This window comes from Rhinopithecus roxellana, chromosome 12 (genome assembly GCF_007565055.1).
Source record: "Rhinopithecus roxellana isolate Shanxi Qingling chromosome 12, ASM756505v1, whole genome shotgun sequence".
In the NCBI taxonomy this organism is placed as follows: domain Eukaryota; kingdom Metazoa; phylum Chordata; class Mammalia; order Primates; family Cercopithecidae; genus Rhinopithecus; species Rhinopithecus roxellana.
The window spans coordinates 119,725,149-119,750,451 of NC_044560.1; the positions used below are offsets into that span (position 1 = coordinate 119,725,149).

At 42.5% G+C, this 25,303-nt stretch overlaps 1 protein-coding gene across 2 annotated transcripts; it reads left to right on the forward strand.

Moving 5' to 3' along the window:
• The first annotated feature begins 289 nt into the window (after nucleotides 1–289).
• Nucleotides 290–20,157, forward strand: ZNF471 (zinc finger protein 471). 2 transcript variants are annotated; one of them, XM_010387033.2, is made up of 5 exons: nucleotides 290–397; nucleotides 4,131–4,212; nucleotides 5,690–5,816; nucleotides 7,889–7,984; nucleotides 14,250–20,157. In XM_010387033.2, exons 2-5 carry the CDS (start codon nucleotides 4,186–4,188, stop codon nucleotides 15,872–15,874), a joined length of 1,875 nt encoding a protein of 624 aa, XP_010385335.1. In that variant the 5' UTR covers nucleotides 290–397; nucleotides 4,131–4,185; the 3' UTR covers nucleotides 15,875–20,157. The 2 variants fall into 2 exon arrangements, with proteins under 2 accessions (XP_010385335.1, XP_030798628.1); XM_030942768.1 differs by lacking the exons at nucleotides 290–397; nucleotides 4,131–4,212 and having other exon boundaries at nucleotides 5,648–5,816; nucleotides 14,250–16,767.
• Nucleotides 20,158–25,303: the final 5,146 nt, after the last annotated feature.

Sequence of the window (25,303 nt, forward strand, 5' to 3'; positions counted from 1 at the left end):
ACACATGCTCACACCGAAGGCTCAGCCATCGCGCGCTTCATTCCCAGTCCCCAGAAACCGGTAACTAGGGACTCTTCTGGTCTCTAGGCGAAGGGGAGGGGTGAGGGAGAGCGCAATCTTTGCGCCTGCGCACACAACAGCTCTTACCCGCCGGAAACCCTGGGCCACGCCCACCTGGCATAATCACGTACTGCGCAGGCACCGCCCGGTCCGTCTCTAAGGTCCCTCCCACTCCCACAGCAGCCCGAGGACAAGCCCCTCAACGCTAGGCCACGCCTCGTCTCCGCCCCACACGTCCGTCCCCTGGGGAGAAGTTGGCGCCTGCGCGATGGAGGTTCCGGCGTCGACTCAAGAAGTCCTTCGGATGAGAGCGTCTGGGTGCCAGATGAGGCCAGGGGTTTGTTTTGGGTGGTCTGGGAGTCCGAGCCCGAGGGCTGGGCCAGGAAGGGCAGGCGAGGCGGGCGGCTCAGACCCGGGTCGCGAAGGCCCAGCCGTTCCTCTGTCCCCAAGACGACTACATTTCCCAGAGGCCAGCGCGGCGCGCGTACTCGGAGTCTGCGGGGCGGAGGCCGCGGCTCGGGGCTGCTGGGCGTTCGGGGCGGCTTGGGGCGGCGGGACCACGGGAGTGAGCTGTGGGAGAGAGGGGGGTGTGCCTGTGTGTAAAAGATCCGTCAGCGTGTAAGGCTCCGTGAGAGGGTGCGGTTTCTGTGTGTGTGTGTGTGTGACAGACCGAGAGTCCAGAGTGTGAGACCAGGGTGTGTTCGTGTGACAGAGCGAGACGGGTCAGTGTGAGAGACCAGTGAGTGTGAGAGAGATGGGGGTGTGCCTGCATTTGAAAGAGAGCGTGTGAAGCTCTCTGAGAAGATGCGGGATGTGTGGGTGTGTAAGTGTGTAACAGACCGGGTGTCCAGAGCGTGAGACCAGGATGTATTCGTGTGAGAGAGCGAGACGGGCTGGCGTGTGAGAGAACAGTGTGTGAGAGAGATGGACGTGTGTCTGTGTGTGAAAGACCAGTCGGTCGGTGTGTGTGTGAGAGAGAAGAATCACCACGTATGCGAGACTAGACCGTACGAGGCCAGAGTGTGAGACTGTGGTGTGTTAATGTGTGAAAGGGAGACCAGTGAGTGTGAGAGAGAGGGGCGTGTGTGTGTGTGTGTGTGAAAGGCCGGTCGGTCGGTGAGGCTCAATGACAGGTCAGTGTGTGTGTGAGAGAGAGAGAGAGAAGAATCACCATGTATGCGAGACTAGACTGTGCGAGGCCAGAGTGTGAGACTGGTGTGTTAATGTGTGAAAGGGAGACCAGTGAGTGTGAGAAATGGGTGTTTTGGGTGAAAGACCCGTCAGTGTGTGAGGCCGTGGTTTGTATGTGTCTGACAGACTGAGAGAGACCAGAGTGTGAGACCACAGTGTGTTCGTGTGTGTGAGTTTCTCTCACAGCATGAGTGTTCTCCACAGCGTGACACCAGTGAGTGTGAGAGAGATGAGCATGTGGCTGTGTGTGAAAGACCATTCATGTGAGGCTCCTTGAGAGGCTGGCGTGTGTGTGAGAGAGAAAGACTAAACTGTGAGAGTCTAAAGAGTGAGACTATGGTATGTTGGTATTCGTTTGTGAGAGAGAGGGAGGCCATCAAAGTAGAGTGAGACTATGGTATGTTGGTATTAGTTTGTGAGAGAGAGGGAGGTGATCAAAGTATGGGACAAAGTTATGTTTCTTGACATACAACTTCCAAGATCCTTGCAATCTCCAAAGTATTAAGGGTCTTTTTGCATGCTAATGATTGGTGGGCTGGCAGCCTGTAGGTAGATCATGGTAAGGGCTGGTCATCAGAACAACCTAGGCAGGATTAGGGGGTTGGGATTATCAGTCCCGTCCTCAATCTCCAGGGAGAGGAAAGGGAGCCACAGGTTAAACTGATCATCAGTGGTCAGTGATTTAACCAGCCATGCCTAAGTAATGAAGCTTTCCTAAAAACCCAGAGGGACTGAGTTCATCAGACTTCCAGATAGCTGAACACTGGAGTCTCCTGTAGGATGCGCCCCTTCCTACATAACCTTTTCCTATGCATTTCTTCACCTGTATCTTTTGTAATATTCTTTATGATTATAAACGTGCTTCCCTAGGTTCTGTGAGCTGCCCTAGCAAATTAATTGAATGCAAGGAGAGGGTCATAGGAACCCCAATTTATAGCCAATCAGAAGCACACGTAAAACAACCTGGGGCTTGCAATTGGCATTGGAAGTGGGGAGCAATTTTGTAGGACTGAGCCCTCAATGTATGGGATCTTATGCTATCTCCAGGTAAACAGTGTCAGAATCGGGTTGCCCTAGAGGTCACCCACCTGGTATTCATTGAAGAATTTATTGCTTGCCTGGTGTGTGTGTGTGTGTGTGTGTGTGTGTGTGTGTGTGTGTGTGAAGACCCCACACATCTGGTCTTAGAACTGTTTTGTGTTGTGAGAGTAGAGTAAGAGAAACAGTTTGTTTTTCCTCTTTGTCAGCTGAGTGTGTTATCAGGGACTGGATTGTGAGAATCCAGAGTGCGAGACCAGGGTATATCAATGTGTGAGAGAAATAGATGTGCCTGTGTGAAAGATTAACAATATGAGGCTCCCTGGAGTCTGAGAAAGATCATGTGTGTGTCTGAGTAAAAGCAAGAGACTAGATTGGGAGAGAATGGGGTATGTTGGTGTGAGCGTGTGAGAGACTAGAGTATGTCTCTGTCTGGCCTGGTAGGTAGTGAGATAGTGTATCACAGTATGAAAAAGATTGGAATGAGAGCGACCAGTATGTATTTTGTGTGCATGAGATAAAGCAGTTGGAATGTGAGAGATTAGAGTGTGTTTGTGTATCTGTGTGAGATACTGGTGTATTTGAGTAATTGAGGCCTCTTTGAAAGATACCATTGAATATGTATGTATGAGAGAACATCATGTTTGTATGTGTGAAAGAGGGAGAGAAAGACTAGTGATGTGGTTGGGTGAGAAAGAAACTATGTGAACCATGGTGTGTTATCCAAAAGGCTTTACAAATATAACCTCTGTGAGGTTGTGAAGCATGAAAGTGTGAGTGAGACAGAGATAGGGGACAGTGAGCTGTGTGTGTGAGAGAAGTAAGATTAGGGGTATGTGTAAAGGTGTTGGTGAGTCACCGTGTGTGCTTATATTCATGTCCTCAGACAATGGAAATGTGACTGTGTATATGTGCTTGTTTTGGGGTGCTTGTGATTGTGTCCTCTGTGTGACCAGGAAACTTGTTAGTGTTTGTATGTCACCCTGTATACCTGTAATTGTGGCCCTGTATGACTGCTTTGTGTGGGGACACTACTTGGAAGATTGATAGGATTGGATTGTTTATGAGTGTGGCTGTTTGGAATTGTGTGTTGCCGGGATAGGAAACATGGAATAGAATTCCTGTCCACAGTCCAAGAGTTTCAGTAAGAAGCAAAAGCTGGGGTGACTGAAACTCGTAACTGAAGCAGGAGACACCCTCAGTTCTGTGTGACAGGAGGGTAATCAAGGGGCTGGGACAGAGGTGAGAGTGAAAGTGGCAGAATTGAGTGCTAAAGGTTCCATCGTTTCAGGCTGAGGAAAGTGAAACATTGCCAGGGATCAGTGCAGGGGTGCAGTGGTGGGGGTTGAGTGAAGAAGGAGGATAACCCTGGCCTCTAGTGGCACTTGGGAGTCAGATTTTCCTTTTTCTTTTGTTTTTTCCCAAAAACCCCATCCATCTGGCCCAAAAAGGAGCCAGATTTTCAAAGAGTAGACTTTCAAAGCATGAAGCAGAGACCCAAGAAGAGAATGACTCCACCTTTACCTGTAAAAATAGAGGAAATGACTATTTTGTAGGATTATTTCAAAAATAAAGCGAGATAATCTAATCTACGCAGAGTACCTAATACATCTGAATGGGAAGGCAGGTCTTTGAAAAAGATTAAATTTAGGACCTCAAGCATGAAAAAAACAAAACAAAACAAAAAAAACAGTTATGAGTTACAGCCCTTCAGTAGCCATAGGTTGCTCATACCCAGTTATGGGATCAACCAAAGCTGGGAAGAAGAAGACATTTTTAGGCTAGTGATTCTGGGAGTGCAGCAAAGGCCTCATCTCTCACTAACCTTTCCCTTCCTTCAGCCTTGCCTTCCCAAGACACTGCTCTTCAAGAGAAAGACCAGAAGAGAAGGCAAAAATGAATGAAGTAGTAGTCATGCCCCAGGTTAGTTGATATTTTCTTTCTCTTCATGAAAGGCAGTCTTGCTGTTTAGTACTTTGCAATGCTTCTTTTCTTTTGAAAATTCCCTGATTAACAGTCCAAGAGCCTAGTTCCCACTTCTCTCAGAGGCCACTGTCTTTAACTCTAATTACCTAATGAGTGAGTAATAGCTTAGTATAAAAAGTCATGGAGGCGCCTGTGAGATTCCTCTTCCCACTTTGTGTACATTTTAGATTTGGTGCTGACTCTTGTGTAAAGACTTGATTTATGTTGTATGGAATGTATCTGTGAATATCTTAGTACTAGTGAGTTGGGTTCCAGGTTAAATGCGCATCCAGTGCCTCCCTGTATAGGGAGGAATATCTGTTTAAAATTTGCTTTTAAACACTAATCTTTAGAACAAAGACATGATACAGAGATTACTGTTTAAAGCAAATTAAAATGTTGTGCTCCTAACCTTGTCTTTATTTAGTTATATTTTTGATAACTTTGCAAATCAGGCACTAAGATTAAGAAGATTTTAATTTTTAGTGGAAATAAATCTGAAGGTGAAAAATGCCCACAATAACTTTTAAAATTTCTTACAACCTGCTGGTGATTATAACTGGTCATTAATTTTTCTCTAAGAACATTTAAAAGTTATAACTTCAATTTCATTTTGTTCTGCAACTGTGGGTTTACCAACCGTTGGTGGAAAACACAGTATTCACTGATGCAGACATAAGAAAATTGCATTCTTAAAGATGTTTTTATTATTTAAGAAAAAAAAAGGCTGGGCGCGGTGGCTCAAGCCTGTAATCCCAGCACTTTGGGAGGCCGAGACGGGCGGATCACGAGGTCAGGAGATCGAGGCCATCCTGGCTAACACGGTGAAACCCCGTCTCTACTAAAAAATACAAAAAACTAGCCGGGTGAGGTGGCGGGCGCCTGTAGTCCCAGCTACTCGGGAGGCTGAGGCAGGAGAATGGCGGGAACCCGGGAGGCGGAGCTTGCAGTGAGCTGAGATCCGGCCACTGCACTCCAGCCCCGGGAGACAGAGCGAGACTCCGTCTCAAAAAAAAAAAAAAAAAAAAAAAAAAGAAAAAAAAAAGAAAAAAAAAATCAGCCACATTAGTTCAATGCCTTTCTCCTGTCCCTGCCAATAAAACTTGGATCCCATGGAGTATCATTTGAAAAATATCAATTTAGATATTCCTTTTATGCTTTTGAAGATTCAACACAGATATGTGTTCTTCCTTGAAGCCCTCTTCACTGCCTTGTAGTTATGCACCCACATTTCCCTGTGTTCGGAATTGGTTGGCACCATTGTACCCAATGCAGTTAAACACTTCTATAAGTACTATTTTGACTTGGATCTTCATATTTTTGTTTTTTCTCTTCTATGAGTTATTTCTCACCTAAAGTAGAGACATCTTGGATCAACTCAGAGTTATCTTTGGACATGAGTATTGGTCGGTTAAGAATATATTTGTCACTTCAGGACTTAGTGACATTCAAGGATGTGGCAATAGATTTTTCCCAGGAAGAATGGCAATGGATGAACCCTGCTCAGAAGCATTTATACAGGAGTATGATGTTGGAGAACTATCAGAGCCTGGTATCACTTGGTGAGGATCTTTTCCCTCCTGCATAATCTACCTTTAAGGAACTTTTATGTTTTTGTATATTATTAAATTTGTTTTCATTATATGTAGGTCAGAATGGAATCTGGGAATGGAATCTGAGAAACAGAGGATATTGAGGGACTGAAGAAAACTTGAGATTTAGAGTTAGTGAATTTGGTGAATATCAGATATTCCATGCGTACACCCTTAAGGCAATTGGGAACACAGGACACAATGTGAATCTCACCAGTCTCCTGGGTTTCCTTGTTCTCTCTCTCCTGCAGAATTATCACCGCTAGACAACAACAAGGTTCACAAAGAATATACAGCTAGATTACTATAAATTCAGAATATCACTTTTAAAATCTGTATCTTTATATTAACTTGTGATAAGTAACAAACTGAAAACACAAACTGAAAATGGCTTCAGATCGCTTATAGTTAGGGAAATTCATATGGCCCTTTCTTCTGAGCACTGGGGCCACCTCATTGGCTAGATTAGCTTTCTGTTCTCTAGAAGCCCTTTTGATTGCGCTTGTGGTTCATTGAGCTTCTTGAAACTAAATTTATATCTTAAACCAAATTTAAGAAATGTTTAGCCATTATTTCTTCAAATCTTTTTTTCTGTTCTTTTCTGTTTTGGGACTTCAGTTACACCTATGTTAGATTGTTTGATATTGTGCCCTAGGTAACTAAGGATTGTTTCACTTTTAAAAATCTTTGTTCTCTGTTTTAATTTCTCTCTCTCTCTCTCTTTTTTTTTTTTTTCTTTAAGACAGTCTTGCTCTGTTGCCCAGGCTGGAGTGCAGTGGTGTAATCTTGGCCCACCACCTCCCAGGTTCAAGCAATTCTCCTGCCTTAGCCTCCCAGGTAGCTGGGATTACAGGCGCCCACCACCATACCCAGCTCTTTTTTTTTTTTTTTGAGACAGAGTCTCACTCTGTCGCCCAGGCTGGAGTGCAGTGGCTCCATCTCAGCTCACTGCAAGCTCTGCCTGCCGGGTTCACACCATTCTTCTGCCTCAGCCTCCCGAGTAGCTGGGACTACAGGTGCCTGCCACCATGCCCAGCTAAATTTTTTGTATTTTTTTAGTAGAGACGGGGTTTCACTATGTTAGCCAGGATGGTCTTGATCTCCTGACCTCGTGATCCAACTGCTTCAGCCTTCCAGAGTGCTGGGATTACAGGTGTGAGCCACTGTGCCCGGCCTAATTTTTTTATTTTTAACAGAGACAGGGTTTCACCATGTTGCCCAGGTTGGTCTCGGACTCCTGACCTCAGGTGATCCGCCCACCTCAGCCTTCCAAAGTGCTGGGATTACAGGCACGAGCAACTGTGCCCAGCTCAGATTGGACAATTTCTGTTGATTCATAGTCGAATTCCCTGACTCTATCCTTACCCTCAGTGTTTGGTTAGGTGCATCTAGTGAATTTTTAAGTTTCAGATGTTATATTTTTTAAATTATGTAATATTATTTGGTTCTTCTAATAGTTTCTTTTCTGAGATTTCCTGTGTGTGCATTCATTACAAGTATATTTGCCTTTATATTCTTAAGTATTGATATAATAATAGCTGTTTTAAGATCGTATGCTATTTCTTCTTTGTTATTGCAGTGTGAGTGTCTATTGCTTGCTTTTTCTAATGGGCATGATTCATTTTTTCCTTATGTCAAGTAATTTTGAATTTTTTCATGTGTACTGTAAATAAAACATTGTAGCCTCTGGATTCTGTCATATTCCCCTAAAGAGTATTTTTTTCTAAAGCAGGCAATTATCTCAAAACTTCAAACTCTTTTTAAGGACCTTTTAAAATACCTCATTTACTACTGTGTGATAATATTCAGAAAATGTTGGACTAAATTTCTGCCCTCAAGCCCCTTATAAAATAGTTCTCAGAGTTAACTGTTAGCAGTCTTACTAGGCTATTCCAGAGTTTTATGTAGTCTGTCCTTCAGATGTGCTTTATCTCTTACCTAGTATTCCTACTATATCATTCCACCAGAATTAAGGAACTGGCTTATAGTTCTGAAATAACCCAAAACATGACCAATTTTCATGTCTCTTTTTTTTTATGTAGGTCTTTGTATTTCTAAGCCGTATGTGATCTCCTTATTGGAGCAAGGGAGAGAGCCTTGGGAAATGACGAGTGAGATGACAAGAAGCCCATTCTCAGGTGAGTGTGGAAGAACCAGAGAGGGGAATCTTTTTGACATCATGGCTCAGCCATTTTTAGAGGTGATACCTTCTCACTTACGCATCTCAGAAACTCTACATCAGCCTTACAGGCCTGGGGAGAAAACTGAAACTTTATGCTTAACATGGGCCCCTCAAATATCTTCTTTTCTACTTGACTGTTTTCTCTCTAAGAACTAAGATTCTCTAGAGATTAGAGAATCTTAAATCTCTTAAGATTTTTGTCTTGCAAAAATCTTTATCTAGCTCCTTACCATCCCTTTTCGCTTTGCCATACAGACTTATATAAACTGTGTTTCTTAAATCTTTTCTTAACTCTTGAATTAGGTACTGCTTACAAATTATAATGTACCCTTCTGTTCTTTCATTCCTTTCCTGTAGCAGATAGGAAAAATCTAAACCCTGTTAGCCTCTTCCTGATCAGCTCCCTCCTACTTCTATAAACGCATTCTTTATTACTTTTTAGCTTTTTCATTATACTTTAGTCCAGAGTTTGCTAAATTATGTGAGATACCGAGGGTATGTTTCTTTTTTTTTTTTTTTTTTTTCTTTTTTTTTTTTGAGACGGAGTCTCGCTCTGCCGCCCAGGCTGGAGTGCAGTGGCCAGATCTCAGCTCACTGCAAGCTCCGCCTCCCGGGTTCACGCCATTCTCCTACCTCAGCCTCCCGAGTAGCTGGGACTACAGGCGCCTGCCACCTCGCCCGGCTAGTTTTTGTATTTTTTTAGTAGAGACGGGGTTTCACCGTATTAGCCAGGATGGTCTCAATCTCCTGACCTCGTGATCCGCCCGTCTCGGCCTCCCAAAGTGCTGGGATTACAGGCGTGAGCCACCGCGCCCGGCCGAGGGTATGTTTCAATTGAGTTACAGGTATACCAAGCTACTGAGTCTCTCAAGAGCCTTGGGAGACGAGCTGGGTCCAGAGGTAATTCCAAATCTGATTGCCTCTGAGTCACAGGAAGTATCATTCTTTTGCCTGCTCCACCTGTGTTTTACAGATGTCATATTGAATGAGTATCCATCTAGCCCATGGGTCAACTTTTCTGAACTCACGAAGCTTTTTACTGACTCAGGCATTTGCATTTCCAGTTTCCTCTGCCCAGAATGTTCCTCTCTTGGGTCTGTCTATCCTGAATATCAAGTCAGAGCTAAAAAATCATCTCATCAGAGGCCTTCCCTAACCACCTTATGTAATGAACATTTCCCCATCCCAACCCATAACTGTCCAACAAGCCACTGTTTATTTTCTTCCTAATACTCAGGAAAGCCTGCAATTAACTTGTTTATTGCTCAATGCTTATATTTCTGCCTCTCCCATTGAAATTAAAGTTCCAAAAGACAAGGGCATATCAATATATGCCCTTACAATTATACCTTAAAACATTATCCTTTCCCTTATGTAACAGTGTTTGATCTTTACATTTTGGAATAATTTGGATCCTAAACAGTCTGTGTCCTCCAAATACAATAGTCCCCCTATTAAAGGTTTTGCCTTCTGCAGTTTGTTACCCACAGTCCACCACTGTCCAAAAATATTAAATGGAAAATTCCAGAAATAAATAATTTATATGTTTTAAATTGTGCACCATTCTGAGTTGTATGATGAAGTCTTGCACCTTTCTGTTCTGTCCTGCCCAGATCATGAATCATCCCTTTGTCTAGCACATCCGTGCTGTATGCTCTACCTGCCTGTTAGTCTCTTAGTCTCATCTAGCTTTTCAGATCTGTTGCGTGTAGTGAATATAGGGTTCAGTATCATTCCAGGTTTCAGGCATCCACTGGGTCTTGAAATGTATCCACTGTGGATAAGGAGGGATGACTATACCCACACATCAGAAGGGAAATAGACCCTGCTTGGATGCACTTTATACTTTGGTTTTGTATGAAGATGCCATCTGCCTTAAATAGAGAAACAGAAAAGAACTTTCCTAATAATTGGCCCTGTGAAGAACAAGTAGAAGAAGGGAAAAGGAAGAAGCTATAAGTCTGGTGGGATGCTGAGTCAATGCGTAGATACAAGTATTATTGTATGCATAAGATATCTTAGTGTCTGTTTAAAAAGGCCAGAAAATTAGGAACAACCATGGCTCTCTGTAGGAAATTGGAGTTGAAGACAATCTTCATGTGACAAAAAAGTAAAATGTGAGAAAACAGTAGATGATGGACTCAGCTTTCTGTGTCATTTTCTAGTATTGTTATCTTCAGTCTATCTATGTAGGAAAAATTATAGGTGATTAGTTCATTAACCCCACATTGCCTCAAGTCTTGAAGCATGGGTCTGAATGTTTGTGTGCCCCTGAAATTCATGTTGAAATTATCTTCTCTAGAGTGATAGTGGTAGGTGGGGACCTTGGGAGGTGATTAGGTCATGACGGCTCATGAATGGGATTATTACCTTTATCAAAGGCCCGAAGGAGCTTCCTTGCCCCTTCCACTGTGTGGGGAAACAGGAAGAAGGGACCATCTGTGAGAAAGCCAGCCCATGCCAAATCTGCCTGGGCTTTGATCTTGGATTTCCCAGTCTGCAGATCTGTGAGAAATAAATTAGCCATGCCCAGCTAATTTTTTATAAGTATATTAGTCTGTTTAGTTATAAGTGTTGTTTGTAAGTGTATTAGTCTGTTCTCAAGCTGCTAATAAAGACATACCTGAGACTGGGTAGTTTATAAAGGAAAGAGTCTTAATTGACTTATAGTGCCACATGGCTGGGGAGCTCTGACAGTCACGGCAGAAAGCAAAGGAGGAGCAAAGTCACTTCTTACATGGTGGCAGTCAGGAGGGAGCTTGTGCAGGGGAGCTCCCATTTACAAAACCATCAGATCTTGTGAGACTTATTCACTACTACAAGAATAGTATGGGGGAAACTGCCCCTATGATTGAATTATCTCCACCTGGCCCCACCCTTGACATGTGGGTATTACTACAATTCAAGGTGAGATTTGTGTGGGGACACAGCCAAACCACATCTCAATAAGCTACCCAGTATATGGTATAGTCATGGGCCACATAAACAATGTATCTATCCATTATGGACTGTACATTAAGACAGTCACATAAGATTATGATGGAGCTGCCCTATACAGGTGTAACTTTAAAAAAATCTCTTCTGGCTGGGTGTGGTGGCTCACGTCCATAATCCCAGCACTTTGGGAGGCTGAGACAGGCGGATCATGAGGTCAGGAGATCGAGACCATCCTGGCTAACATGGTGAAACCCCATCTCTACTAAAAAATACAAAAAACTAGCTGGGTGAGGTGGCGGGCGCCTGTAGTCCCAGCTACTCGGGAGGCTGAGGCAGGAGAATGGCGTAGACCCGGGAGGTGGAGCTTGCAGTGAGCTGAGATCTGGCCACTGCACTCCAGCCTGGACGACGGAGCAAGACTCTGTCTCAAAAAAAAAATAAATAGATAAATAAATACAAAAAAATTAGCCAGGTGTGGTGGCGGGTGCCTGTAGTCCCAGATACTCGGGAGGCTGAGGCAGGAGAATGGCATGAACCCGGGAGGTGGAACTTGCAGTGAGCCGAGATCATGCCACTGCACTCCAGCCTGGGCAACAGAGTGAGACTCTGTCTCAAAAAAAAAAAAAAAAAAAACTCTTCTATTGCTTGGCATGGTGGCTTATGCCTATAATCGCAGTACTTTGAGAGGCTGAGGTGGGAGGATTGCCTCAACAGGAGTTCCAGACCAGCCTGGGCAACAGCAAGACCTCATCTCTACTAAAACTAAAAAATTAGCTGGGCATGGTGGCATGCACTTGGTACTCCCAGCCACTCAGGAAGCTAGGCAGGAGGATCACTTGAACCCAGGAGTTTGAGGATGCAGTGAGCCATGGTCATACCATTGTACACCAGCCTGGTGACAGAGGGGACCCTGTCTCAAAAAATATATATATAAAATGTCCTTATATCATACTTTACCTTCTTTATGTTTGTATATGTTTAGATACAAAAATACCATTGTGCTTCAATTGCCTGTAGTATTCAGTACGGTAACATGTTGCACAGGCTTGTAGACCAGGAGCAGTAGGCCATATAGGCTAAGTGTGCAGTAGGCTACATCATCAAGATTTGTGTAAGTATGCTCTGTAATTGCCCATCCGTAATGATGCATTTCTCAGAGCATGTCCCCATCATTAAGCGACACAACACTATTTTGTTATAGCAACCCAAGTTATTCAGGACACTGGATATTCCTGATACCATGAAGACCTGGACTACAAAGCTTGTTAATACCTCAAAACCTTTCTTAACTGCTCTAGTGGATTTGATCTCTCCCATCTCTGAACTTTTATAACAATTTAATCTTTATCACATGGGCTCACACTTGATTATGTTTTATATTATCTTAAATTACTTTTTTTTTGTTGGTCTTTTCCTAATTTCTAAACTTTTCAAGAACAATTCCTTCATTACTTTGATATCACAAATGCTTAGTGCATAATGTATAATTGCTTAGGAAATATTGGATTAGTCAATGATTTCCTATGGATGACATAGAAAAGGAAAGTACTTCCTTTGCCTTTTCTTGAAACCACCTTTTCCCTCAGGTTTTCTCTCAGTATCACCTCTTCAATATAAATTTCTTTATATTTTACTGATAACTTTTTATATATGCCCAGATTTCTTCTAAGTGATGTAGCAATATTTTTTTCTTTTTTTCTTTTTTTTTGTTTGAGATGGAGTTTCATTCTTGTTGCCCAGGCTGGAGAGCAATGGTGCAGTCTCAGTTCACTGCAACCTATGCCTCCTGGATTCAAGTGATTCTCCTGCTTTAGCCTTCCAGGTAGCTGGGATTACAGGCAGGTGACACCATGTCCCGCTAATTTTGTGATTTTACTAGAGATGGGGTTACACCACATTGGCCAGGCTGGTCTTTAACTTCTGACCTCAGGTGATATGCCTGCCTTAGCCTCCCAAAGTTCTGGGATTACAGGCATGAGCCATTGTGCCTGGCCAATGTTGCAATAATTTTTAAAGGACATTTATTCCTTCTCTAAACTTATATTCTAGGTCAGCAGTTAAGAAAGTTACTCATGGTAGTAAATAAGAATGTGATTAATAGTGATATCAACCTACATATCATTATAAAATTTATTTCTTCAAACGGGGAAATGATAAAACCGTGTTAAGCAGTGGCTTAAGGTGCTGGGTGCAGTGGCTAACACCTGTAATCCTAGCTACTCGAAAGAAGGTGGGAAGATTGCTTAAGCCCAGGAATTAGTGAGCTGTGGTCATGCCACTGCATTCCAGCCCAGACAACTGAGTGAAACCCTCTCTCTCTCTCTCTCTCTTTTTTTTTTTTTTTAAATAAAAAGGTGGTCTAAGAAGTGATCATTTTACCAGGCTGTTGAAAGTAAGATGAATGGAAAAAATCTCTTAATATGCAGATTAAAGTTCAGGGAACTCTGAGAACTGAAAAGTTCACTTTATCAAAACATGTAGATGATTTCATTGGAACACCATTTTCTGATTATGAAAAGATAACCATAGGATTTCACCTAAATCCTAAGATAATCACAAACCATAGGGTATGTGGTTACTGGAGATCTCTAGAGTTTTCAGCAGCGGTAGTGATACGATATTGGTATTTAAACAAAGTTAACATTACTGTATATGAAAACCAATTACAAGTGGAAGACAGTAGATGAAGAGAGCTTAATTTATAGTCTGTTAGGTCAATACAGGCATGAAATATTACCATAGCAGACTACTTCTCTAGGATTTCATCCTACATTGAAGTTTTTGTTTTTTGTTTTTGTTTTTGTTTTGAGACAGGGTCTCGCTCTGCCTAGGCTGGAGTGCAGTAGGGCAATCTTGACTCACTGCAGCCTCAACTTCCTGGGCTCAAGTGATCCTTTGACCTCAGCCTCCTGAGTAACTGGGACTACAGGCATGTACCACCATGCTTGACTAATTTTTGTACTTTTTGCAGAGATGGTGTTTTGCCATGTTGCCCAGGCTGGTCTTGAACTCCTGGGCTCAAGCAATCCACCTCAGCCTCCCAAAGTGCTGGGGATTATAGGCCTGAACCACTACACCTAGCCCATTTAGTTTTCTTAATCACCTTTTCCATGTTCCTTCATGAGCTGTCTTTCGTGGGGTCTCCCTGCATGTTTTCCAGTTGACATGCCTGTACATAACAGGTTTTGTGAGATTTATTAAATATTTTTAAATTACCTTTTTCACAATGCCTCCTTTGATGTAGCCATGATAAAGGAAACATTCACTTTTTTTATATCTTTCAGATTGGGAATCTATATATGAGACACAGGAATTACCTCTGAAGCAGTTCATGTATGATGATGCATGCATGGAGGGAATTACAAGCTATGGACTTGAGTGTTCCACTTTTGAAGAAAATTGGAAATGGGAAGATCTTTTTGAGAAGCAGATGGGAAGTCACAATACGTTTAGCAAGAAAGAAACAGTCACTCATAAAGAAACCCTCACTAAGGAAACAGAATTCAAATATACTAAATTTGGGAAATGTATCCATCTGGAAAACATAGAAGAGAATATTTATAATTACACATCAGATAAAAAAAGCTTCTCCAAAAATTCTATGGTAATAAAACACAAGAAAGTCTATGTAGGAAAGAAGCTTTTTAAATGTAATGAATGTGACAAAACCTTCACCCATAGCTCATCCCTTACTGTTCATTTTAGAATTCATACTGGTGAAAAACCATATGAATGTGAGGAATGTGGAAAAGCCTTCAAGCAAAGGCAACACCTTGCTCAACATCACAGAACACATACTGGAGAGAAACTCTTTGAATGTAAAGAATGTAGGAAAGCCTTCAAACAAAGTGAACACCTTATTCAACATCAAAGAATTCATACTGGAGAAAAGCCATATAAATGTAAGGAATGTAGAAAAGCCTTCAGACAGCCTGCACACCTTGCTCAGCATCAGAGAATTCATACTGGAGAGAAACCCTATGAATGTAAAGAATGTGGCAAAGCCTTCAGTGATGGCTCATCTTTTGCTCGCCATCAGAGATGTCACACTGGGAAAAGACCCTATGAATGTATTGAGTGTGGGAAGGCTTTTAGGTATAACACATCTTTTATTCGTCACTGGAGGAGTTATCATACTGGAGAGAAGCCTTTTAATTGCATTGATTGTGGGAAAGCCTTCAGTGTTCACATAGGACTTATTCTGCATAGGAGAATTCATACAGGAGAGAAACCTTACAAATGTGATGTGTGTGGAAAAACCTTCAGCTCTGGTTCATCCCGTACTGTACATCAGAGAATTCACACAGGAGAGAAACCTTATGAATGTGATATATGTGGGAAAGATTTTAGCCATCATGCATCACTCACTCAGCATCAAAGAGTACATTCTGGAGAGAAACCTTATGAATGCAAGGAATGTGGGAAAGCCTTTAGGCAGAATGTACACCTTGTTAGTCATTTGAGAATTCATACTGGTGAAAAACCCTATGAATGTAAAGAATGTGGTAAAGCTTTTAGAATCAGTTCACAGCTGGCTACTCATCAGAGAATTCATACTGGAGAGAAGCCTTATGAATGTATTGAATGTGGAAATGCTTTCAAACAGAGATCACACCTTGCCCAACATCAGAAAACTCATACAGGAGAGAAACCTTATGAGTGTAATGAATGCGGGAAAGCCTTCAGCCAAACTTCCAATCTTACTCAACATCAAAGAATTCATACTGGAGAGAAACCCTATAAATGTACTGAATGTGGAAAGGCTTTTAGTGATAGCTCATCCTGTGCTCAACATCAAAGACTCCACACTGGCCAAAGGCCCTATCAGTGTTTTGAATGTGGGAAGGCATTCAGAAGAAAGTTATCCTTAATTTATCATCAAAGAGGTCATACTGGAGAAGAACCTTAAGATTGTAGTGCATGTGGCCAAGCCTTTAGTTATCATCAATCCCTTACTGTTAATCAGAGATGTCCCACTGGTTGAAAAACATACAAATGTAAGAAATGTAGAAAAACCTTCAGCCAGAGGCTGGCAAGATGGCCGAATAGGAACAGCTCTGGTCTGTAGTTCCCAGTGAGATCAACACAGAAGGTGGGTGATTTCTGTATTTCCAACTGAGGTACCCGGCTCATCTCATTGGGACTGGTTAGTGGGTGCAGCCCATGGAGGGCGAGCCGAGGCAGGGTGGGGCGTAACCTCACCTGGGAAGTGCAAGGAGTTGGGGATCTCCCTCCCCTAGCCAAGGGAAGCCATGAGGGACTGTGCCATGAGGAATGGTGCACTCTGGCGCAGATACTAAGCTTTTCAGATGGTCTTTGCAACCCATAGGCCGGGAGATTCCCTTGGGTGCCTCTGCCACCAAGGTCCTGGGTTTAAGCACAAAACTGGGTGGCCATTTGGGCAGACACCAAGCTAGCTGCAGGAGTGTTTTTTGATACCTCAGTGGCACCCAGAACGCCAGTGAAACAGAACCACTTACTCCCTTGTTAAGGGGGCTGAAGCTGGGGAGCCAAGTGATCGAGCTAAGTGGGCTCATGCCCACTGAGCCCAGCAAGCTAAGATCCACTGTCTTGAAATTCTCACTGCCAGCACAGCAGTCTGAAGTCGACCTGGGATGCTCAAGCTTGGTAGGGGGAGGGGCATCTGCCATTACTGAAACTTGAATAGGTGGTTTCCCCCTCACAGCATAAAGAAAGCCGCGGGGAAGTTCCAGCTAGGCAGAGTCCTCCACAGCTCAGCAAAGCCTCTGTAGCCAGACTGCCTCTCTAGATTCCTCCTCTCTGTGCAGGGCATCTCTGAAAAAAAGTTCAGATAAAACCCTCCATCTCCCTGGGACAGAGCACGTGGGGGAAAGGGGTGGCTGTGGGCACAGCTTCAACAGACTTAAACGTTCCTGCCTGCCAGCTCTGAAGAGAGCAGCAGTTCTCCCAGCACAGCGCTCAAGCTCTGCTAAGGGACAGACTGCCTCCTCAAGTGGGTCCCTGACTCCCATGCCTCTTGATGGGGAGACACCTCCCAGCAGGGGTCCACAGACACCTCATACCAGAGAGCTCCAGCTGGCATCTGGTGGGTGCCCCTGTGGGACAAAGCTTCCAGAGGAAGGAACAGGCAGCAATCTTTGCTGTTCTGCAGCCTCCACTGGTGATACCCAGGCAAACAGGGTCTTGAGTGAACCTCTAGCAAACTCCAGCAGACCTGCAGTGGAGGGGTCTGACTGTTAGAAGGAAAACTAACAGAAAGGAATATCATCAACATCAACAAAAGGACATCCACACAGAAACCCCATCTGAAGGTTGCCAGCATCAAAGACCAAAGGTAGATAAATTCACGAAGATGGGGAGAAACCAGTGCAAAAAGGCTGAAAATTCCGAAAACCAGAATGCCTCTTCTCCAAAGGATCACAATTCCTCACCAGCAAGGGAACAAAACTGGATAATGAGTTTGACAAATTGACAGAAGTAGGCTTCAGAAGGTGGGTAACAACAAACTCCTGTGAGCTAAAGGAGCATGTTCTAACCCAATGCAAGGAAGCTAAGAACCTTGAAAAAAGGTTAGAGGAATTGCTAACTAGAATAACCAGTTTAGAGAGGAACATATGACCTGATGGAACTGAAAAACATCATGAGAACTTCGTGAAGCATACACAAGAAAAACCTTCAGCCAGACTGAATGCTTTACATGGAGGAATTCATACTGCAAAGAGGTCTTAACAATGTAAAGAATGTGCAAATGTCTTCAGACAAAATGCACACCTTGCTCATCAGTGAGTTCATTTCAGGCATCCAGCTCTCCCTCACCCACTGCATCACCAAGTCCTGTGGATATATCTGCTAAATGCTTTTGGAATTTATCCACTTCTTTTCGTTCCCCAGTTCAAAACACAGTCATTTCACCTTGACTCTTTCAGTCATTACACAGGTGTCCAACCTTTTGTCTTCCCTGGGCCACATTGGAAGAAGAAAAATTGTCTTGTGCCACACATACAATACAGTAACATTAACAATAGCTGATGAGCTAAGAAAAAAAAAAAAAAAAAGTCCATGCGTAATTTTAGTGATACACCACCTCAAATAAGCATAAAAGTCCTCACATTCAATGGGTTGGATACCTGTGAATTCTAAAACTTCATCCTCTTTTGTCCCTTTTGAGTTAACATTACAGCCACAGTGACCTTTGAAAAATGCAAATTAAATTACTCTCTTAAAACTCTAGTTAAAATACTTGATGTACATAGGGTGCTTAGCAAAATGATCAACTCATACTAAGTGCTTGGTAAATGTTAGATAAGTATTCTTCAGAGTTGATGTAAGTTATTTTTAAACAGTGTATTCTTGAAAGCAGTTTGGCAATCGTAAAAATTTTGGAACCAAAACAGTATCTTTTTTTAAACTAAAAAAAAGTTTTAAATGGGGTCTTGCTATGTTGCCCAGGGTGGTCTCAAACTCCTATGCTCAAGTGATCCTCCCACCTCATTCTCAAGTGGCTGGAATTACAGGCAACCAGCCTAACTGAAAACAATACCTTAAGGTAGATGGTGATTAGCACAGGTAGTATGCTTAACATTTAATATTATAATAAAACATCACAGTGGCTCTCTCATGATTAAGGCTGTGTTCCCTTGTTGGTGAGGAAATTAATTATGACTTGATGCATAGAACATGTTTTAAGAAGTGGCTATATAGCTCTGGATAAAACAAACAAAAGAATTAGAATTCCTGGGGACAATATATAAAAGACTGTATTTAGTCAAGCAAAAAAAAAAAAACTAATGTTTAACTGAAGAAAGAGAAATTGAATAATACAGTTCTATTTCAACATGTGGGTTCACAGATTTAGTCTAACCTTTCAAGGATCCACTAGTAAACTTGTTCTGGAGTATATTTAAAAAAAAAAAAACAAAACAAAAAACACTTAAAATGTTCCACTTCTTTCATGAGGCTAAGTCAACTCTGATATCAAACCAAGGGGAAAAAAATGAAAGTATAGGTGAGTTTACTTAGTTATATACAAAAAGAAATTGTTAGCCTCTACTGATGGAGAACAGAGGCTCTGAATAAATGGAGATCCATAACATGATCCTACATGAATATTTCAATATTGTAATCCTGTAGGTTACTTTTACATTGACAGTTCTGAAATTCATGTTGAGTGTTAATTAGGGAGCTATCAGAAAGGAGGTTTTGTAGAAGGTCGTATCCCATGGGTTTTTTATATTGCAGAAGTGTTTTCGATGTATCATTGGGGGAGATTTAATGTCTTTGACAGTTATCCAACTGGAAATAAAGTCAGCATCCCATTTCATTCCTTACACAGAAGTTTATTCTATACTGGTTACAGACGTAAGAGGAAATACTGTTACGATGGTATAGGAGAATGTAGAGTATTTCTGTGCCTTTAGGTTCAGGAAGTCTTTGGGAAGCAGGACATGGTCCAGAAGCCATGAAGAGAGAATGACAGGACTATGTAGAAGATTTAAACCTTTTTCATGGCATAAGATACTGTATGCAAAGTTAAAAGGCATATGACAGGCTGAGAGATATCTTATACATTAGAAAGGATATAGCCCTTGAAAAAGGACTATTGGAAAGCAGCAAGGATAAGGTACACAGTCTTGCAGAGCATGTCAACAAAATGTATTGGATGAAGAAATTAAAATGGTTAAATAGAAGAAGTTCTCAACTTCACTAATGATCAGATAAATGCAGACTGTGAAAGTCCTCATTACCACCAACACAAACCAGCAGAAATTTTACGTGAATGTAAAGTTTGGATAATATCCAGTATTGTTGCAGATGTGAGAAACCATATTTTCATATATTGATGGTAAATTAGAGGAAAGCCATTTTAGAGGGCAATGTGGTGTTACCTGTCAGCATTTTGGATAAAATTACCCTTTGCCACAATTCTACACCTAGTTATTTATGTTCTCAAAAAGCACAAGTGCAGAAATACATATGCACAAGCAAATACGTTGTAGAATTGTGAAAAATTTGGAAAAAATGTTTAGAACTAGTAAAGTTATGGGTTACTTAAGTTACAGAAAATCAGTTTAGTAGATCAGTATGTAGTTACAGAAAATGAGATGGATCTCTATGTACTCAAAGTTGTCTTGCAGTTTATGAACAAATGTAATTTCATAACTAAAACGATGACATCATTATTAACTACATAAACTTCATAAAGCTTAAAAATGCATTCAGAGTATCTGTTATTTGTAGTTTTGTTTACAATACAAATAGAAACCATGCACACACAGATACAAGAACTCCTTCCCTGTTTTTGTTTTTGTTTTTGTTTTGTTTTTGGTAGTGGGCGGGGTGAACTGCTCTCATGTTACTCCATGAGCTTTTTTTGTGTGTTGCTGGTTGTGCATAGTTCATTTTATTTTTCGAGATGGAGTCTTGCTCTGTCGTCAGGCTGGAGTGCAGTTGTGCGATCTCGGCTCACTGCAACCTCCACCTCCCGAGTTCAAGTGATTCTCCTGTCTCAGCCTCCCGAGTAGCTAGGACTACAGGATAGTCTCGATCTCTTGACTCATGATCTGCCCACCTTGGCCTCTCAAAGTGCTGGGATTACAGGCATAAACCACCGCATCCCGCCTGTACACAGTTCATTTAAATCAAATTAGATACTCCTTGAGACATGGGTGAAGTTGAATATGAGTTATCCTTTGGCCGTGACTTAAAGATAGTATATGAGTTTCTGCTACTCTGCCCCCTAGACCTGACCCGATTCATGCTTCTGCCAGGTTGTAAAGATGTTTTGTCCTGCTGAATTGGCAGAGTAGCCCCAAAAGAACTGTGACTAAGGTATGCACATACTGAAGAAAGGAATATAACCAGTATTTCTGGGAGAGCTCTAAGGAAGGTAGACTTCTGTTGCAGTCATTCAGAAGAATTACGGGTGGTGATTCTTGCACAAGCCCAGCTCATACATCTAGACTAGAAGTTGCTTAGATATTTTTATTAGTGCCTGGGGATGTTTTAAGGCCTCTGGTTGGGTTTAAGCCTGCTGGGAAAAACCTTGGCTCAAAACGACTGAAAAGCTTTTCCTGAACCTGTGCTCGAGAGCAGCATTTTACCTCTAGGGAGTGCTTTACTCACCACCCATAGGATGCTAGGCACATTTCAAAGAAGGGCTGTTTTAGGAAAGTGGTTTCTTATCTCTTAAATTTATTGAGGCTCATTTTCTGGCCTATAATATGGTCTATCTTGGAGAAAGTCCCATGCGTTCTTGAATAGAATGTGTATTCTGTGGTTGTTGGATGAAATGTTCTGTATATATCTGTTAAGTCCATTTTTTCCAAGGTATAGCTTAATTCCATTGTTTCTTTGTTGACTTTCTTTTTTAAAAAAATTTGAGGCCGGGCGCGGTGGCTCAAGCCTGTAATCCCAGCACTTTGGGAGGCCGAGACGGGCGGATCACGAGGTCAGGAGATCGAGACCATCCTGGCTAACACGGTGAAACCCCGTCTCTACTAAAAACTACAAAAAACTAGCCGGGCGACGTGTCGGCGCCTGTAGTCCCAGCTACTCGGGAGGCTGAGACAGGAGAATGGCCTGAACCCGGGAGGCGGAGCTTGCAGTGAGCTGAGATCCGGCCACAGCACTGCAGCCTGGGTGACAGAGCGAGACTCCGTCTCAAAAAAAAAAAAAAAAAAAAAATTTGAGATGGAGTTTCACCCGTCACCCCAGCTGGAGTACAATGGCGTGATCTCAACTCACTGCAACCTCTGCCTCCCAGGTTCAAGTGATTCTTCTGCTTCACCCTCCCGAGTAGCTGGGATTACAGGTGCCTGCCACCACACCCAGCTAAGTTTTGTGTTTTTAGTAGAGACAGGGTTTCGCCAGGTTGGCCAGGCTGCTCTTGAACTCCTCACCTCAGGTGATCCACCCGCCTCAGCCTTCTCAAGTGGTGGGATTACAGGTATGAGCCACTGTGCCAGACCTCTTTGTTGACTTTGTGTCTTGATGACCTGTCTAGTGCTGTCAATGGAGTATTGAAGTCCCGCACTATTATTGTGTTGATCTCTATCTCATTTCTTAGGTCTATTAGTAATTGTTTTGCAAATTTGGGAGCTCCAGTGTTAGGTGCATATATGTTTAGGATTGTGATATTTTCCTGTTGAAGAAGGCCTTTTACCATTATATAATGTCTCTCTGTCTCTTTTAACTGCTGTTGCTTTAAAGTTTGGTTTGTCTGATATAAGAATAGCTACCCCTGCTTCTTTTTGGTGTCAATTCACATGAAATGCCTTTTTCCACCCCTTTACTTTATGTGAAGTCCTTATGGGTTAGGTGAGTCTCATGAAGGCAGCAAATAGCTGGTTAGTGAGTTCTTATCCTTTCCACAGTTCTGTGTCTTTTAAGTGGATCATTTAAGCCATTTACATTCAATGTTAGTATTGAGATGTGAGGTACTGTTGCATTCATCATGCTCTTTGTTGCCTGTGTACCTTGGTTTCTTTGTTTTTGCTTTCTATTTTATTTTTTTTTATATTATAGGTCCTGTGTGATTTATGCTTTAAAGAGGTTCTGTTTTGATATGTTGCAGGATTTGTTTCAAGATTTAGAGCTCCTTTCAGCAGTTCTTTTAGTGGGTGGCTTGGTAGTGGTGAGTTCTCTCAGCATTTGTTTGTCTGCACAAGACTGTATCTTTCCTTCATATATAATGCTTAGTTTCATTAGATACAAAATTCTTGGCTGATAATTGTTTTGTTTGAGGAGGCTGAAGATAGGGACTCAATCCCTTCTAGCTTGTAGGGTTTTTGCTGACAAATCTGCTGTTAATCTGATAGGTTTTCCTTTATAGGTTGCTTGGTGCTTCTGTCTCACAGCTCTTAACATTCTTTCCTTTGTCTTAACTTTAGATAACCTGAAGACAATGTGCCTAAGTGATGATCTTTTTGTGGTGACTTTCCCAGGTGTTCGTTGTGCTTCTTGTATTTTGATGTCTAGATCTTTAGCAAGGCTGGGGATGTTTTCCTTGATTATTCCCCCAAATATGTTTTCCAAACTTTTAGATTTCTTTTCTTCCTCAGGAACACTGATTATTCTTGGGTTTGGTCATGTAACATAATCCCTGACTTCTTGGAGGCTTTGCTCATATTTTCTTATTCCTTTTTCTTTGTCTTTGTTGGATTGGGTTAATTTAAGATCTTGTCTTCAAGCTCTGAATTTCTTTCTTCTACTTGTTCAGTTCTACTGCTGAGACTTTACAGAGCATTTTGCATTTCTGTAAGTATACAATGTTTCTTGAATTTTTAATTTTTTTTCTTTATTCTATCTATTTCCTTGATTATTTCTCCCTTCACTTCTTGTATCACTTTTTGGATTTCCTTGCATTGGGCTTCACTTTTCTCTGATTAGCTTAATAACTAACCTTTTTCACGTAAATCAGGGATTTCTTCTTGGTTTGGATCCATTGCTGGTGAACTACTGTGATTTTGGGGGGTGTTAAAGAGCCTTGTTTTGTCATATTACCAGAGTTGGTTTTCTGATTCCTTCTCATTTGGATAAGCTCTGTCATAGGGAAGGTATAGGGCTGAAGGCTGTTGTTCAGATTCTTTTCTACCATTCTCTTTATATTCCCTTGATGTAGTACTCTCCCCCCTTTTCCTATGGACATGGCTTCATGTGAGCCAAACTGCCGTGATTGTTGTCTCTCTTCTGGGTCTGGCCACCCAGAAAGTCTGCCTGGCTCTGGGCTGGTACTGGTGGTTGTCTGCACAGAGTCCTGAGACGTGAACTACCTATGGGTCGCTCAGCCGTCGATACCAACATCTGTTCTGGTGGAGGTGGCAGTGGGGTGAAATCAACTCTGTGATGGTTCTTAGCTTTGGTGGTTTAATGCTCTATTTTTGTGCTGGTTGGCCTCCTGCTAGGAGGTGGTACTTTCCAAAGAGCATCAGCTGTGGCATTTGGAGAGGAACCATTGGTGGGTGGGGGCCTAGAACTCCCAAGATTATAAGCCCTTTGTCTTCAGCTACCAGGGTGGGTAGGGAAGGAACATCAGGTTGGGGCAGGGCTAGGTATGTCTGAGCTCACACTCTCCTTGGGCAGGTCTTGCTAGGGCTGCTGTGAGGGATGGGGGTGAGGTTCCCAGATGAATGGAGTTGTGTACCCAGGAGCATTATGGCTGCCTCTGCTGAGTCATGCTGGTTGTCAGGGAAGTGGGGGGAAGCTGGCAGTCACAGGCCTCACCCAGCTCCCACATGAACCAAAGAGCTGGTCTCACTCCCACTGTGACCCCCCAACAGACCTGAGTCTGTTTCCAGCCAGTGGATGCACCAGGCTTGAGAACTTGCCCCAGGCTACCCGCCTCCCAACTGCAAAAGAAAAGGGCTTGGTTCTTTCCCCACTTGGGAAGTCTGCACACCTGATCCATGCCCTTCCCCAAGTTCTGACCAGGAGGCTTCTCACCCAGTTCAAAGTGCTACAAAGTGCAGCTGGAGACTTCCTTCTCCCTTTGGTGTTTTCCCCCTCTCCCCTGGGTGCCTTCCCAATAGATCCCTGTGGTGTCAGGCAGGAATGGCCTGCCTAGGGCCCAGCGAGCTCCCAGGGTCTTTCCGACTGCTTCCTCTACCCCTGTATTTTGCTCAGCTCTCTAAATTGACTCAGCTCCAGGAAATGTCAGAAACTTCACCCACAAACAGACCTTCAGTTTCTCCAGCTGAGGTGGGGTATGTTTGGGAGAGGAGGATCTCCCTTTCCCATTTCCGAAGTTGGGGCACTCACAGTATTTGGGGTGTCTCCCCCTTCCTTCACAGGGTCTGTGGGTACTCTTGGGATTTCTGGTTTGTTCTTGCAGTTGATCTGGAGCTAAAATTCGTAATCAGAAATGGTATTGTATTTTGAATTTTAGTTACTGCCTGTTCATTGCTTTGAAGCAGTGTTTTTCCCTCCAACTTTTTTCCTCTGTGCTTCAGATTGGATAATTGCCATCAATCTCTCTTCAAGTTCACTTAGTCTTACTTCTTTTGTTTCCATTCTGCTTTTAAGCCCAGTGAATTTTTTATTTCACATGTTGTGTATCTCGGTTTGATGAAGGCCAACTTATCACTTTATTGCTTTTAAAGTAGGCTGATAAAATCTAACCTAAGTGAGATTTCACCTCTTGGTCTGAGGCTTTGTCTTCCATTTTCCAATTAATAGTTATGAGTAAATATTATTTACAATAAAAGACAAAGTCTATGCCGCTGCTTTCCATTTTCAGAACTACCTATGGAAACCTTTTCTTTCCAGTCTGATGTTGACAGACCATTTTAACCAAAGCTGAATGAAAGCATTTGGGGTTTATAATAATTTTATTCCATCTCCTTATCAAGTAAGGAAGCTC

Coding starts and splice junctions, on each gene's coding strand:
- ZNF471 (XM_030942768.1), top strand. CDS start 5,651: ATGAGTATTGGTCGGTTAAGAATATATTTGTCACTTCAGGACTTAGTG. Junction 5,817..7,888: donor TCAGAGCCTGGTATCACTTG/GTGAGGATCTTT, acceptor TTTTTTATGTAG/GTCTTTGTATTTCTAAGCCG. Junction 7,985..14,249: donor GACAAGAAGCCCATTCTCAG/GTGAGTGTGGAA, acceptor TATATCTTTCAG/ATTGGGAATCTATATATGAG.